A 16,260-nucleotide genomic window follows, 5' to 3' on the forward strand; every position below is an offset into this window, starting at 1 on the left:
TGTAAAATAAATAAAAAACATTTTTGTTAATAAAAATAAAAAGTCTTTAAAAGGGGGGAAATTAAGAAATAAATCTTTATCTGCCTGAACTGGCTCTGCTTCCGTACATCCCTCTGCTTACCTCTCCTATTGATGACCTCCTCCTCCTCCTCCTCCTCCTCCTCCTCCTCTTCCTCCTCCTCTTCCTCCTCCCCTCTTCCTCCTCCTCCCCCTCCTCCCCCTCCTCCCTGCCATTGCTAATTCCGTGGGTCTCTGTGCTCTGTGCTCTCGCTCATCCTTGCCAGCTCCACAAGAACCTGGCCCCCAGCTAAGCCTCGCTTCTCCGCTTCTTCCCGGGCTGCTTTCTGGCACCTTTCTCACCTGGCCACCATCCTCCATTCTTTCCAGGTAACTCACCTCCATGGTTTCAGGTAATTAGAAAATACACGTACAAATAAAATAAAAGTCATGGAACTTACAGGAATTTATCAAAATGAGCACTAAAAAAGAATCAAACGAGTTCTCTCTCTCCTCTCTTAGTTCATATTGTTAATGTATCTACATTTGGATGGTGCTTTACCCATAATCCACCCTCACATAGATATAAAAGGATTCAGTCTGGAAACGGTGTAAAAGATTGTGTCAGAGTGCAACCTCTTCACTCTAGATTCGGAAGTCCAAGTCCGAAGAGTTTTTCCTGTCCTTCCTCTAGAGTCACAACTCGTTGATGTTTTATCCCAACACCCACAACTCCAGAAGGGCAGATGCCTTCATTTTCCTCATCAGATGAGTAAGCTGGGAGTGGGGGTAGGCGTGATCACAGTTCACTACACGCATGCGTGAACATGTCACAGCAGACCCGTCATTTTGTACAATTAGTGCAGACTAATTTTAATGTGTTGGGTAATGGCTAAAGGGTGAGATTAAAAATAATAGGTCCCAGGAGTTTAAATCTTGTGCAAGCTTTCATAGCTCATGGGTAGCGGGCGAGTACTGAACTTGGGGTCATCTGGTTGCTAGGCTGTTGGCATGTAGATGCTTCTCTGTGACTTTGAAGTTATTATAGCTAAGTTATGCAAATTGTATTTGTGTGCAATAACTGAATTGGGTTGTCTGGCTCGGCAGGGTGGACATTAGCATGAGGCATCTCTTCATCAGGAACCTGTGTGCAGGTAGATTATGCTGGGTGCTCCAGTGGCCTGTGTGAACCCAGGCAGAGGGCTCTGTGTACAGTCAACTTCAAGCCCATTTTCAGCTCAGCATCTCTGCTCCTTCTGCCTGAATCACCACGCTCTAGACCTTCTGACGCTCTTCATTCAAAATCGTCTTTCATATTGCCTCTTCAGTCCCAACCTCTTGCCGGTTGGCTCCATCAACCCCTGTATATTATGCTGGCCTGGCAGGCGCTCTTCCCATGCCCTGCACTGGCTATTGAGGACAGTCCCTCCTGCTCCTGGCTGGAAACTCCGTGAAGTACCAACAGGTCTCACTTGGCTTGGCATCCTTACCGTCCTAGCTGAGGGTCTGACTCGTCGCCAATCCTTAGTGAGTAAATTGTAGCGGTGCCTCAGGACTTCATCCACAGCTTCATTTCCTGGATCTTTCTGTGATCCAAAAATGTCTAATAAAAATTCTAGGCGTTAATGCTTCATAAGTTTTAAGTTTTCGCCCTGCCCTGAGAAGCATCATGAAGTCTTGCACTGTCCCACCGTGTCCCACTGAGGACATGAGTCTGCCACCTGCCACAGGTCACGTGGTCATCTTGCCTGTCAGGAGGACCGTTGTGGTATCTCCGTGCTGTGTTCAGGGAAACTTTATCTTACTTAGAAATGGCCCTAAAGCGTTAGAGTAATGGTGCTGGCAGCTTAATTGCAGCCTGTCGTTACAGTTGTTCTCTTCAGTATTGGTCATTATTGTCCGTCTTTTCTTATCTAATTCATCGACTTTATCCAACTGTGGGACCTAGGCGCGCAGCCATGTGGTTCAGGGCAAGGAGACAGAGGCACATGAAGCTTCATCTAAGATAACTAAGTTACGTAGTTCAAAAGTGAAGTCGTGGAGCCTGTCATGTCGCAGAGCTCGGGAGAAAGTGCCAGGCAGCTGTCACTGAATTCTCTCCTGTCCCAGATCTCCAGCCTATATGTGATGTCATTTCTTTTCTTTTCTTTTTTTTCCTTTACACCATCCTCTTCTGACTTCATTCATGGAGGTTCATCATGGGGGGCTTTTACCTCCCTCTCCCACTGTGTGACCCACACATTCCCTGGTAAACGCACCAAAGATGAGGGTAGACCCATGTACACAGTTCACACTGTGAGAACCGTGGGAAACAAGCTCGATCAGCAGAGCTGCACCTGACTTACATGCTGGCGGCCGGCCGCCTCACTTTCCACTCCAAGAAAACGAAGGAAAGATAAGGAACTTTGGCCAAAACCAATTCTCCAGTTAGTGCCAGAAACAGTATTAAAGGGCTGCTTTCTGACTCCTAGAAAAGTCTCTTTGCCGGGACATCAAGCCGCCCCTGGAAAAACCTGCAAGCCTGAGTGAGCCAGTCTGGAGGAGAGCTTCATGCTTGAGTAGCAATCCCACGCGGTTCTGTTTGAGTCGGGTTGACCCGGGGCCCTGAGAACTAGAACTGAAGCGACTGTAGGTGGGGACCCACGTGAAGAGTCTGCTGACAGAAAGGACATAGTCTGAATTCCTATATGGAAAATGAGAACACCAAGGCCCAGAGAGGTGAAGCGACTTCCAGCGACGCACAGCAAGTTAGGAGCCGTAAGAGGCTGAAGCTGGGGTTTCACCGTTAGCCTCTTTCCTGTCTGCCGTGAGCTCCTTTGAACATGATTGGGACTTCGCAGCCACCTGCCTTGTCTAACATCTGTGCTTACAAACGTCTACCCTAATCCTCTGTCTCAGCTAGGAAAATGGCAGTCAATCATGTGAAAATAAGACCAGTGGGGTGTGGAATGTGTTTCTGTTAAGTTGCTTCGTGGGCAACATAGTATTCGTTCCTGGGGTACCGTAGTGTCCATAGGAGACAGACATGATGATGTCATAAGAATTAAGGACAGGCTGGGCGGTGGGAGTGCATGCCTTTAATCCCAGCCCTTGGGAGGCAGAGGCAGGTGGATCTCTGAGTTCGAGGCCAGCCTGGTCTACAGAGTGAGATCCAGGACAGTCAGAGTTACCCTGTATTGAAGACAACAAAAGAATTGCGTAGTTTGTACACATGGTGTACTTTCCTATATGCAGGTAAACACTCATATCTATAAAATAATTAATAAAATGTTTTTAAACAGAATTACAGGACAGGACAGACCTTGAAAGGGTACAGAGGAAGGATGGAAGGCTGCCCCATTCGGCCTCAGACCCTGGACTAAGTGTTCTGTCCCTTCAGTATGAACCATGCCATGGAACCCTTGGCCCAGACCTACCCACTATCATTTCCCAAGGGCTGTGCTGCCTGAAGCCCAGAATCTCCCAAGACCAGCGCTGATGAAGGAACCCTGAGGTGGCACGGAGGGAACCAAGTGGACGTAGTGAAGGAGGGAGACAGACATACAGGAGGCAGAGCAGGGCAGACGGACCAGTCGTCTTAGGAACATGAGTCAGTTTGGAGGTAAATGGCAAAGTGAATAGACTCACACTTTTTAAGACACTTTAGAACAGAGGGGGAGAAAGGATAGCCCACTCACCTGCCTGATGAGCTATGGCCACCGCACTCACTGTTTCTGATCGCTGGGTAGCCATACCAATGATACTTGGCACAGATGTGTGCCATATTAGCAGTACTCTAAATTGAACTGGAAAGCTTTGCTTGCTGATATTTAGAGTTCTGAAATGTCTTCACATAGCAAAGGACCTTGGAACAAAATTTAAAGTGTATTTCACTGAGTCTGGTAATACTCTTTCCTTCCAAAAAGTCCCCACCATTGCAGCCCTTATGTAGCTCTGACGTGGCCCTGATGGCAGTGCCCGTCCCACAGTCCTTGTCTGAGTTACAGAGGACTGAGCAATGGTACTGCTGCTGGGCAGAACAGGAGCCAGCCCTGGCTTCTGAGTAACACCTGGAATCCATGCAAGTGGGGGATCCAAGTCATGTCTTCCTTCATGTCCTGTAGCCCTGACCTGTGGTAGTACGATTTTAATAACAAATAGTTCATTTAAGACTATGTTCTGGGTGGAGTGATGACTGGCAGTTAGGAGCACTTGCCGCTCTCACAGAGGACCCAAATTCAGTTCCTGAACTCACATGCTGGCTCCCAACCATCCATAACTTCACTTTCAGGGGATCCAACACCTTCTTCTGACCTCTGCAAGCACCAGGTACATAAATGGGCACATGCACACAATGAAGGCAAAAGACTCACATACATAAAACAAATCTCTTTTGGTGCGCGCCTTTAATCCTAGCACTTAGGAGGCAGAGGCAGGTGGATCTCTGAGTTTGAGGCCGGCCTGGTCTACAGAGTGAGTTCCAGGACAGCCAGGGCTGTTACATAGAGAGACCTTGTCTTGAAAAACTAAAACAACAACAAAGTGTATGAGGCAGGTATTGGGGAGATAGCCTAGTTGGTAACGTGCTTGCTGTGTATGGGTGAGGACCTGAGTTTGATTTGCAGAACCCATGTCCAAAAGGACAGGGGTAGTGGCATGTACTTAGAATCCCAGCACTGGGGAGGCAGAGACAGATGGATACCTGGGCTCACAGACCAAACAGTCTAGCCTAGTCAGTGAGGTCCACTGAGGCCAAGTGAGAGACCCTGTCTCCAAAAACAAGGTAGATGGCACCTAAGGAATGACACCCAAGGCTGTGACCTCTGGCCTTCATGCACACACACACAAACACATACAAAAATGTGTGTGGATCTATATATTAAATGCATGTGTAAGGATGCTAAAATAAAGGTGTCTATAACAGTTACCAAACTGTAACTTTTGTGCATGTCCCGGGTGTTGCTTTGAACCAGTGTGAAAGACTCTCCACCCCATGAGTGTGGAGCACAAAACCCACAAATGCTCTCCACCCCTGAACTGTGCAGACTGTTGATTCCTGTTGCTGCTCCTCGTGCTATGATGTTCTATTCTGATGGATTGTTCTGAGCCACAGTGGCCATGAAAGAGGCTCACATGCTGAGCCTATGTGAAACAGGAAGGTTGTGATCTCTGGGAGTCACTGCATGGTTGTACAAGAACTCCGGGTACCTAGGGGAAATTTGGGGGAAGTCAGGAACAAGCAGAGTAGGCATGGGCTTTGTAAATGTTTTTACAGCCCGAGAAGGTGAACCATCACGGTGTACCTAGAAGAAATGATGATTAGCAGCAGAGCATGGCTTCAGTAGAAACAAAGAAAACAGAAAGTCGGTTGCCAAGTTTGTCGCTAGAAATAGCTCCCGACAGGGACTCCGCAGTAATGGCCCGCCTGTTCTGGTCTACCTACTGTTCCTGTTTTCAGAAAAGAATCCCCCTGCTAAATGCTTTTGTGCATAGCTGTGGTGGATGCTTCCAAGAACTTCTAGAGTGGGTCATATCAAAACCACCTTTTCTTGTAGTACTAAGTGCGGCTTTTCCACACACTCTTCTCTTTTCTGGCTGGGTATCTCAGAAAACACTGTGCTGTAGAGAGTGGAGCAGCTTTTCGTTGTGCCTTCTGTTCTGGAGAAGGAACGAAACCTGATCATAGATGGAAGTCACCTGGTCAGGAAATGCCACAGGACACCGTCTAGCTTCAGTAAGGCTAAACTTAGCAGGGTTGAAGTGTCCACTGTCACGGTCACTTTACATATTGTAGAGCAGAAACACAGACTCAGCCTTTGCCATATTTGAGGTGGCCTTGCATGGCTACCCTTTCCCTTGACTTTGGAGGCCAGCAGCGTTGAATGGCAACTTTTTGAAGGCTCTTAAAATATCGGGCAGAAATAGAAACGGTGGAACATATAAAGACCCGGCGGTTTGCCCCACCCTCCTGTCTCAGAATTTAGCTAGCATGTCGTTTTTATAGATGTTTAGAATACTGACTGTCCTCCTGTGGGGTGGCAGCAGGAGAGAAACATTTCTGTGCCAGTAAACTGTAGCTGTGTCGATTATTTGTGAGGTATTAATGTTTGTTTTGGGCACTCACCTGCTCTCAGCGATGAAAACGTTGGTTTCCCTCAAAGGTTTATTTTTAAGTAAGGCCCACAAAAAAAAAAAATCACCTTGATGCCATCATTTTGCATTCTCTATTTCCAGATTTTTCTAAAATCTTCTCCATCTGTTATTCCTATTTGAATTTAGAGAGAAAACGAGCAAGGTACTCAAAGTGAGAAGTGGCTTTGGCCAGTGCTTTTTGCAACCCTGTCTTATTTTTGGCAGCCATTCAGATCATTTGTTGGGGCCCAAGTGGAGGGACCACATGGACTTGTGGGCTGGAAGCCTTTCCAGAGCCTAGGGAAAGTTGGGCCAGAGGAATGCTAGTCAAGCTGGGGATGCCTAGGACCGGAGTCTAAGAACCGCTGAGAACTGACGGGCAGGAGTGTTTCCAGTCCGTTAGAAGGTGCTCTGCTCTGCTGGCCAGTGGCCCTGCTGTGTGCCAGGTATGGGCTGTCACACAGCACTGGACAAGGACCATCATCTGCTCACATGAGAGCTTGATTTGAAGTTATTTATATGCAGAAAGTCTTATAATCCTGTCTCTGAAAAGCTCTGGTGTTGGTTCATTAGGTGCCTGTTATATACAAGGCCAGTGTGACGACTACTTCAGATACGGAAAACTGCAGGGATGTGTTAACAAGGTGATGCCTCCCCTCTCCTCTGAGTGCAAGTGTGTGAGGACTGTCAAATATTGCATTTGGATGGGATTGGTGTTGCATAGCAATGGGTCCTGATGAAGAGGGCCAAGGAGAACGTCCTTTGCCAAAGACTGGAAACTGAGATCCTGAAATAACATAGCGTGTATTCCAAAACATTGAGGTGGGAGAAGGGTGTTTAGGGCTGTAATTACAAAAAATCTTAAGTATGTACTAAGCACATGACTTGGGCCCCAAATGAAAATGTGTAAAAGTCTCTAGGGGTACCTAGCAGAGAAAGAAGGTAGGTTTCGGGAGGGGAAGAGAGGGGCCCAGCCCAGAGGCAGGAGGAAAGTGCCAGCGGGTCATTTGGGAATCTCACAGGAAAAGAACAGAATTCTTTGACACCAGAATAGAGGGCTCTGCAGGACAGGAGAGGGCCCAGCCGCCGCTTCTCACTCACGTCACAGGCAAGCACGGCCTCTGGCACCGATACCCCACCCCCATCCTGTATCTCTGCTCGCTTTTCGATTCCAGGTCCTTCTTCAAAGGTGGATGGACGGGGAGGGGGGACCTTATTTACCAGTTTGTAACAGCAGCACTTAAAAAGATGGATGCCTGCTGGCGTTGGGAAAGAGTAGAACTGAGTGAGTCGGATGGCTGCGCCAATGCCTTCGTGGATTTGGTGGGAGGCGGGCGGGGTACCGGTGGCACGTGCTGCAGCGGCAGGTGAAATCCGTGGTTACTAGCGATCAGAAGGTGAGAGTCTGCTTTTTAGGAAGGCTGAGAGGTAAGAGGGCAGAGGTCACATGTGTGTGGAAACGGATGTAAAGGATGTAACGGGGCAAGGACTGGAGGTGAAATGCAAACTTGAAGGCTCTACCAGAGATGGGAGTTGGGACCCACAGAAGCTGCTGGCGAGGCAAAGGCATCTCCGTCCTGCCTTGCCACTGTGGAAGGAGCAGGTCATTTATAGAGACCGACAACGGCCGACTCTCTCTTCTAAGCCAGCAGCATCATATGAAAGGCCATGTTCCCAGAGACCGGAACTCTGACTCTGTCAAGATGGATGAAGGAACATTCTGACGCCAGGGTGAGACTGACAGGGCTGTGCTTCAGGCAGCCTTGCTGTCCCTCACCACAGCCTGTGGTGTCCTGCATGGCTCTGGTCCCCGTCATCCAGTGTCTTGCTAGGAGCAAAACAACTCTGCTTCATGAACCCCCCCCCTCCCGTCTCCCCCACCCACCCCCACCCCGTATCCCAGTGAGCAGAAGATGCAGTGCAGGCAGGCCCAGGAATCAGGGTCTGGATGAATTCAGTTGCCTGTTAATCAGTGGGGAAAGTAGCAGGCAACTGACTAGACAGGATCGCTGTGCTGACTTCACTAGGGATCGTTTTGTTTATGGGTAGCGGTGTGTGGACTGAACCCAGCTAGGGCCTCGTAAATACTCAGCAAGTGCTCTACCACCGACCCTATCCTCAGCCAGCATGGAAATGTTCAGGTCAGGAAATTCAAGGCCTGTCTTCTCGTCAGAGGTAAGACTTCCTCAGAAAGGGAAGGCCTTGGCCTCTGACTCCTGTCCCCACTCATCCTTAATAAGAGAATCAACTGGTTGCAGATACCAATAAGAAACTGGGTCAGCCGCTGAATAATGGTGTGCGTGGTGTGGCCTCTTCTCTCAGCTGTGGTCCTCTACTGTCCTGTAGTCCTTAGGCAGAGGCTGCATCCCTTCAGCGTGTCCTCACTGGACCGGGTCTGACGGCAGAAAGCGTGTGTGTACACGTGTCCCTGGGCACATACGTGTATGTGTTTCTGTGTGCATGTATGTGGGCTGAGGGTTGGTGAGGTCACATTTTCCTCTCCGCCCTTTTTTTCACTTGGGAGGAGACTTTTCCAGTAGCCTCCTGACATTTCTGTCATCTCAGGTCAGATCTCTAGCCCAGTCGATGGTAAGGCCAACTGGAAAGGCCGTGCTGGATTGTACCACCCATAATTCATTGGGCTTCTGTCTAAAGGGAGAAAGAGGGAATGGATGTGGTGTGGGACCTAGAAGTGTCTGCCATGCCACATCTATGGGAAGCTGTAATCAACTGTGTGGTCCAGTCAGTCCCCCAGGAGTTATGATCTGGTTATTTATACCATATTACCGAGTTTTGTTTTTGGTCGTCTTGTCGTCATGAACTCAAGGAGGAACCTGAAATCTATGGGCCTTGCCCAGAATTATAGGGCTTTGGTGAGTCATGTCCCTTCTCTGGACCAGCTTCTCATTACTTCACTCTGGAACATTTTATGAGTTGCAGTTTACAAGATCCATGTTTTCTTCCGTTTAATTCATATGTAGGAGGATAATGGTTCTTAGGATTTTATCACACTTCCCTAATAGGAAGTACATCTGCTGTGAGAAATATGTTAAGGGGGTTAGCACATGTGTCACGTTATGCCAAAAGTTATGAGGGACTGTTTTCTGGGTTGGAGAAAATGTTTATCCCCTTGTATGAATTCAGCAGTGTCTATTTTACTCATTAGAATGACTTTCTTAAGCTTTTGGTAGATGACCCCAGTTCTCGGGGGAAATGCATTCTGGCTGCACCCCAGCACATTCATGAAAGAAGGCAGGAGCATATCTGCTTTCTGAACAGCGAGTGCCACTTAGCATGCCTCTCTCTGCGAGCGGCTGCCCTGCTTCCCCTACAACATAGACTCCTGTGAGTGAGTCTACTGGCGTCTATAACTCGATTCGAAACTAGGTACAGTCCCCAGATGCCGTGCTTCTAATTAAATATTCCTGGAATTTCACGGTATGTGTTTCTGTGAAATAAATCAGGGTTCGCTCGATGGTTGGTTTTGTCAAGAATTAGTCTGTTTTGAAATGTCTCATCGGGGGCTGGTATGAGGCTTGCTTGTGGGCAGTGAGAGCAGAGTCATTTCCCTGCAGATGGCCTGATAAAAGTTGGTGGCAGAGAACATGCTGCTCCTTTCTGCCCAAAGCAGTCGCCCAGTTTCCTGCCTCTGTGATAGCCATAAGTTAAATGTCCTCGGAATAACAAAACCATGACTTGGGGGTACCTAGGAGGCTGCCAGAGAGGCCTCTTCTTCTGCCTCCTCATCTTTATAATACTTTATAGTACTTATTCTCAGAGGCTGTCCCCTTAGCAGACGGGGGAGATTGTACGTTCTGTCTGTAGGAGAGAGCCAGTGTTTGAGCGGAGCGGAGCCACTTGTCACATCGGAATTTGTTTGTCTTACCTCTTTCAAAGTCCTTTGTTTCGAAAGAAACAAGACCAGAGAGTACACACACAATCCACAGAGAAGACCGGTGTACAAACAGTTCTTCAGTAGACCTGTGCCTGCTCGGATAGTGCTGGAACGTGTGTGTGTGTGTGTGTGTGTGTGTGTGTGTGTGTGTGTGTGTGTGTGTGTGTGTATGTTGGGGTGGGCATCTCAGAGGAAGGGAGGGGAGAAAGGAAGGTATTGATGTTAAATGTCTTTCTTCAATCCTTCATTCTCCCTGGTCCTGGTTTTGTATTTTGTTCTGTTTTGTCAACTTGACACAAGCTAGTGTTATCTGGGAAGAGGAACATTAACTGAGAAAATGCCCATCAGAGTGGCCTCTGGGCAAGTCTGTAGAGCGTTGTCTTAACTCATGATTGATGTGGAAGGGTCTAGCCCTTTGGGGGTAGTGCCACTCCAGGGTCCCGGGTGCTATAAGAAAGCAGGCTGAGCAAGTCATGGGGGAGCAAGCCAGTAAGCAGCACCCCTCCATGGCCTCTGCTTCAGTTCCTGTCTCCAGGGGCCTGCTTTGAGTTTCTGCTTTAGATTCCTTCAGTGGTGGAGTGTGACCTGGAAGTAAAGCCTTTCCTTCCCAATTTGTCTTTGTCACAGTGTCACAGTAGTAGAAACTATTATTGCTGTTGCTGGGAGAGGCCTGAGAGTGTTCTTTTTGGCAGGATTGTAAATGAGTTTGGAACTTGGGCTGGAAAAGCCATTGAGTGAAAGAGCTTAGTAGGCTGCTATAGGAACCTGAATAAGAATGCTGAGCGCTTTGCAGATGGTGACGGCCTTGCTTATGGAGTTTTTGAGGAAGATTTATGAATCCTTCCAAGACTCTCCCAGAGCCGGCCATGTGATGTGTTTTGCATTGAGAATCTGTGGTGTCTGGTCAGCTGGTGCTGTGAATCAGCTGTGGTTACCAAGAGGCCTGCACCACTGAAGTGCAGCCTTTACTTTACTGGGACCATTGATGCTGGTCAGCTGGGGCTGAGAAGAGACCAGCATCGTTGAGATGAAGTCTTCTGAGAGTGTTTCCTCAGCGTCAGCACGGAAACTGTAGTTCGGAGAGGAGGAGAGAGTGAGGCAGTGGAACCGCCCAGACCCTTAGGAGTACAGAGGATCATGAGACTGAGAATTTTTGAAATTATACTATGTTCTATATTGAGATAGGAAGATGAAATCTTGGGGATAAACAAGAAAAGTTTTGACTGAATAATATTGCATTGGTGTGTCATGTTGACAAGGGATCAGTTGTCCAATTAGTTTTTTTATCAGCTTCACATAAACTAGAGTTATCTGGGAAGAGGAACCTTAATTGATAAATGCCTCCATCAGATTGCTTATAGACAAGTCTCTAGGGCATTCTCTTGATTCCGATGTGAAAGAACCCAGCCATCTGGGGGTGCTGCCATCCCTGATCAGGTGGGCCTGGGTGGTCTAAGGAAGCAGGCTGAACACACATGGCAGGCCCTGGAACTGTGCTTTTAGAAGAGTCAAAATCGCCGGGCAGTGGTGGCGCACGCCTTTAATCCCAGCACTCGGGAGGCAGAGCCAGGCGGATCTCTGTTAGTTCGAGGCCAGCCTGGACTACCAAGTGAGTTCCAGGAAAGGCGCAAAGCTACACAGAGAAACCCTGTCTCGAAAAAACCAAAAAAAAAAAAAAAAGAAGAGTCAAAATCCTTATGGTCAAACTAGTCTATTGTTCGGTCATATGTGGGTTTGACTGAAATGCCATTGATCACCTGATTTACCACATTGGGACTCCCTGAATCAGTCACAGCATGTCAGTGCTGGACAAGATGGTCACGGACTTCCAGAAATGGTCTGTACTTTATTGGATAAACAGTTCTGATCACCGTTCCTCACTTTGGCATTTGTGCGTACGTGCATGCGTGCGTGCGTGCGTGCGTGCGTGCGTGCGTTTCCTGGCATATCATTTAAAAATAATGAAAGAACTTTGGAAGATGTATGAAAAGCAAATGAAGGCAGCCAGTCATAGGTAAAGCTAAAATGTCATTTATTTTATTTGAATCCCAAGAATTGTAAATAAAATCTGAAAATACAGATTAATTAGGAAAACTACAAAATATCATAATGTTTCTTCGGTGGATCTAAAAAGAAGTAAGCAGTGTTTAGTATATGTGGGTATATGGAACCTAAACCTGTTATATACTTTCTGATTTTTGTTTTGTATGTATGTTTTTAATGAAATGACATTGCTCAAATAAGTCTTTGAAAATTAAACGGGTTGATGCCTAGGTGGTGACTCAGCCGGACTGGTGAGGAACTGGGCCTTTTAACCACTGGGAAATGGGGAGAACCATTTGCCTGTTTCCATGGAGTTCCTGCCTTGCTTAAGTTCTCAGAGCACGTTCTGTGCCAGAATGCTAAGCTGAAACAGCTCACGTCCTGCACCTTTCCTTCTCTTTTCTTTTTAAAAAACTATGTTTCCTTCCCAACCAAACTGGCATTGAATGTGATGGTGATGAAGCCTTTCCCAGACTCAGCCTGTCGTGAGCTGAGGGTACCAACCCCTCGGGAAGCTGCTTGTCACTTAGGCGGTTCCTGGTACTCACAGGCTAGTGACCATGTTCCAACTCTTCTTCCTTCTCAGATAACAATTGAAAGAGACAGTAATGAAGACGTGAGTGACCCTAAGCACGGCAAGGAGGACCCAGACAACATGCCCCACGTGGGTGGCAATACCTGGGCTGGTGGAACAGGTTGGTAGCATGTGGATTCTCCTGAGTTTTCCGAATTTTCTCGATTCTAAGCCTGAGACAGCCCAGATGCTGGCTGCCCTGCTCAGCCTCTGTCAGGGGTCTCTCCCTCTGCCCTGCATGACATGAAGACATGCAGAAAGCCGGGTGTTAGAACCCCACAGACTCTGCCACACTTTGACCTGAAGCTGTGCCCCCGCCTCATAGCTGCTTCATCAGTAGAGGAGGAGGGAGGAATGTTATCTGCCTCACGAGGTCACGCGAAAGACTAAATTAGTGATGAATTCAGAGCGTGGAGCAGAATGGTTGGTCTAAAGAACATAGGCATTGAAGCGTTGATCCTTTCTTTCAATTCCTTGCCTTTGGAATTGTACCAGAAATCTACAGCGAGTTCTTGAACAACTGACTTGGGGAAGAAGTAGCTCTGTCCACGTCTGAGAAGAGAGTGTGTGGAGGTACATGGTTTGGAGATGAGGTCGGTGTGTTTTGCATTGATGGCTGGGTGCCATCCCTTCCTCTTGGCTGGTCTCCTAGACCATTGTTCCCAAGCCGCCCTCTTCCTCTTCCCTCCAGCAGCTGGAGCAGCCACATCTGCTGGAGCCCAGGAACGGGGCCAGACTGTGCACTGTCTGGCTTATCTCAGCCAGGAGTGCTGGCACAGCTCAGTCCTTCACCTTCCCTTAGGATGCTCTGCGCCTCTTGGCCTTGAGGACCTTGGCAGGAAATGGGTTTCTGTGCTGAGACAATATGCTATCAAATCAGCCGGGACCTCTTGCCTACTCTGTTTATTCACCGAGCATCAGCTTTAAAGACAGGCTATTTTTAGGAGTGTCCTTTGATCTGGAAGTTAGTGTCAGGCCAACAATCTTTAATCCATATGGAATGTGTTGTGGACAAGCTGGCTAGATGTCGCTGCCCAGCAGTGCCAGCACAGTCGAAGTCTCATTTGTTCTTAAATATGCATCTTCTAGCTCCAGTGCCCAGTGCCTGTTCAGATCAGAGGTCCTGTCTGCTTCCCTGGCCTGGTATCTTTCAGCTGATCGAGGCTCCTGGACCTCAGCTTGTCACTGTCTGTCACTTGCGCCCTTCAGAATTCTCTACATTAAACTTAGCTCTGGCCACCAAGCCATTGATCCTTCTCCATCATCAGTGTTTTCTTCCCTGTGTCTTATGGACTGGTTAGTGAGAGTCCCAGTTCAGCTGTAAGCATTTTTCATCTAAATATATGAATTTAAAATTCTGTGGAGTAGAGAAAAGAACTCTTTCCTTATACCCTGTCCACCCCAGCTGACTCTCCTGAGGGGCCACGTGACTGGTTCCGACCACCACTCACACTACCTCTAAGAGATGTGGCTCCTTCTTTCTTCCTGCCATCAAAATGACTAGGAAGCATTACGCTCAGGTCACGTTCCACCCATCCTCAAGGAGTACCTCAGGCAGGGAGCAGGTCGAGCCAGACACAGCTCTCCACCCTCAGCGCCTCATCACTGCCCACCATACTCGTCTCTGCCACACACCAGCTGGAAGTGGAAACCAGGAATCATACATATTGTAGGAGGAATTTTCCACCACCCACTTCTAAATGAAATAAGATGTGCTCAGTCCAAAGACTAAAATACTGTGAGTGGTAGATACTACTGCTCTCATGGTATTTCCCCCAAGGAAATGACCTACCTGGACTTGGCAAGGACTCATTTGCCAAGTTCTCATTTTCAGTTTACTAGACAAGTCAAAGCTCCACTGGGGGAGAGTCACATCATTTACCCAGTGTGAAAGCTGTCCAGTTTTCCACCATATGAATCTAGACATGACCTCCCTCTCGTGTCACTGGGATCCAGACGTTACCATGAGGCAGTCACTTGCATAGCTCTTACTGCAGGCCAGGTAGATTCCCAAGCAGGTTAGCTTTGTGAGAATCCCATGAGGCAGGCGATGCCATCCCATGCTGTAGATGAGGACTGAGACACAGAGAAGTGAGTGGTTTCTCTGAAGACCCAGCTGTTGAGTTGGAACCAGATTCAAACTCAGGCAGTCTGCCTTACCTATGCAAGTGGTTTACAACACTGTGCTAGACTGTGCAGTATGGATTCTCACTAGGTTTCCAAATTACAGATGAGTAAACGAAGGGACCTCGTTGCTAGTTTTCTAAGAGCAAAGATAATAAGTCATTCATACAGAGGCCAAATGTAGCCAATAGATGTACGTGTTTTCTTTGGTCAATACAATGATTTAAAATAAATTTGAACATACTAGACCAAGCATTCCTTTCTAATTGGCCAGTGTCTCCTCCACCTTTTAATGCTGCCTACCTAGCCTTACAGGCATCTAACTTTCATTTCTGTATAAATAGCTCATGCAGTATTATATGACGTATACTTACAGGCATGTAAACTTGAGCTTATAATGAAAAACTGTTCTCAAGCTAATGATGTTTATCTGTTGTGTGTTATTCAAACTGAATGCCAAAATCTACATAATAATTGACTTCAAATCTTGGCTTAACAAGTGATATGAGGTCACAAAGAAGTCAATCTCTCTGAATCATTTTTATTATTTTCAAAACAAATTTTACCTACAATTTAACTGTCTTGGTACTTTAGGGAAAGTGGGTAACTAGAAGAACTGCCCCTTTAATTACAAGTGTGTAGTGTCCGTAGGCACTGGTGAGCTATTCATCCAGGGCAGAAGAACGAAGCCACCCCAGCCATCAGGTAGTTGATAAGAAGCAATATTAAAGGGATACAAACAGCGCACAAAAGCATTGATCCCTGCGAAGGAGAGACATCAGATAAAGTGTTCAAATTGAATTTGGACTGAACAGGCAGATTGGGGTGGATGGAATAAAAGGAAAAGTTACCCTAAACAGGAGTGTCTTTGTGTTCAGGTAAAGGTGGTTGGAGGCTTTAATTACTGGTTAGTTTAGTTACTCTTCCTCACAGGACTGTCTTAAAGCCATGATCTGATTTTCATTTTGTGGCCAGGCTCTAGACATAACAACTATGTCCCCATGTTTTCTTTCCAGGGGGAAGAGACACTGCAGGTCTTGGTGGCAAAGGGGGTCCTTATCGTTTGGACGCAGGCCACCCAGTATATCAGGTTTCTGAGGTCGAAAAAGATGCAGTTCCTGAGGATGTCAAGAGGGCTGCAAGAGAGATGGCCCAGAAAGCGTTTCAGCAGAGGTGAGTGTGCCTTGTGCATCTAGAGCAGTACAGGTGACTAGTGTGCGTGCCTACATGCACATGCACACACGCGCACACACGCACACGCACACACAAACTCTGTCCTGGGATGATACTGAGAAAGGCAATATCTCAGGGGCTAACATGAGACAGGGCCTATGCTCATTCGATTTGGAGATAAGGAAAGAGCTAGAACGTTCCAGAAAGGAAAAACTGAAAGCAATCACCAGGGCAGAATGTGTGTCAGAATGGTGGTGTCCGTGGTGGAGAGTACCCACTTGCCTGCCTGGAACAACTGGAGAGAGGTGGGCAGTGGGGTTGGGTAGAAAGGCCTCGTTAGCAG

At 47.5% G+C, this 16,260-nt stretch overlaps 1 protein-coding gene across 1 annotated transcript in view; it reads left to right on the forward strand.

The window, feature by feature from the left end:
• The window catches only part of Vwa8 (von Willebrand factor A domain containing 8), a 340,258-nt gene that overhangs the window by 297,104 nt on the left and 26,894 nt on the right, over positions 1–16,260 (forward strand). Inside the window, exons 38-39 of the mRNA XM_006989556.4 lie at positions 12,633–12,741; positions 15,761–15,917. Of these exons, the coding sequence (XP_006989618.1) occupies positions 12,633–12,741; positions 15,761–15,917 (266 nt within the window). The remainder of the gene's footprint in view (positions 1–12,632; positions 12,742–15,760; positions 15,918–16,260) is intronic.

This window comes from Peromyscus maniculatus, chromosome 9 (assembly GCF_049852395.1).
Source record: "Peromyscus maniculatus bairdii isolate BWxNUB_F1_BW_parent chromosome 9, HU_Pman_BW_mat_3.1, whole genome shotgun sequence".
NCBI lineage: Eukaryota > Metazoa > Chordata > Mammalia > Rodentia > Cricetidae > Peromyscus > Peromyscus maniculatus.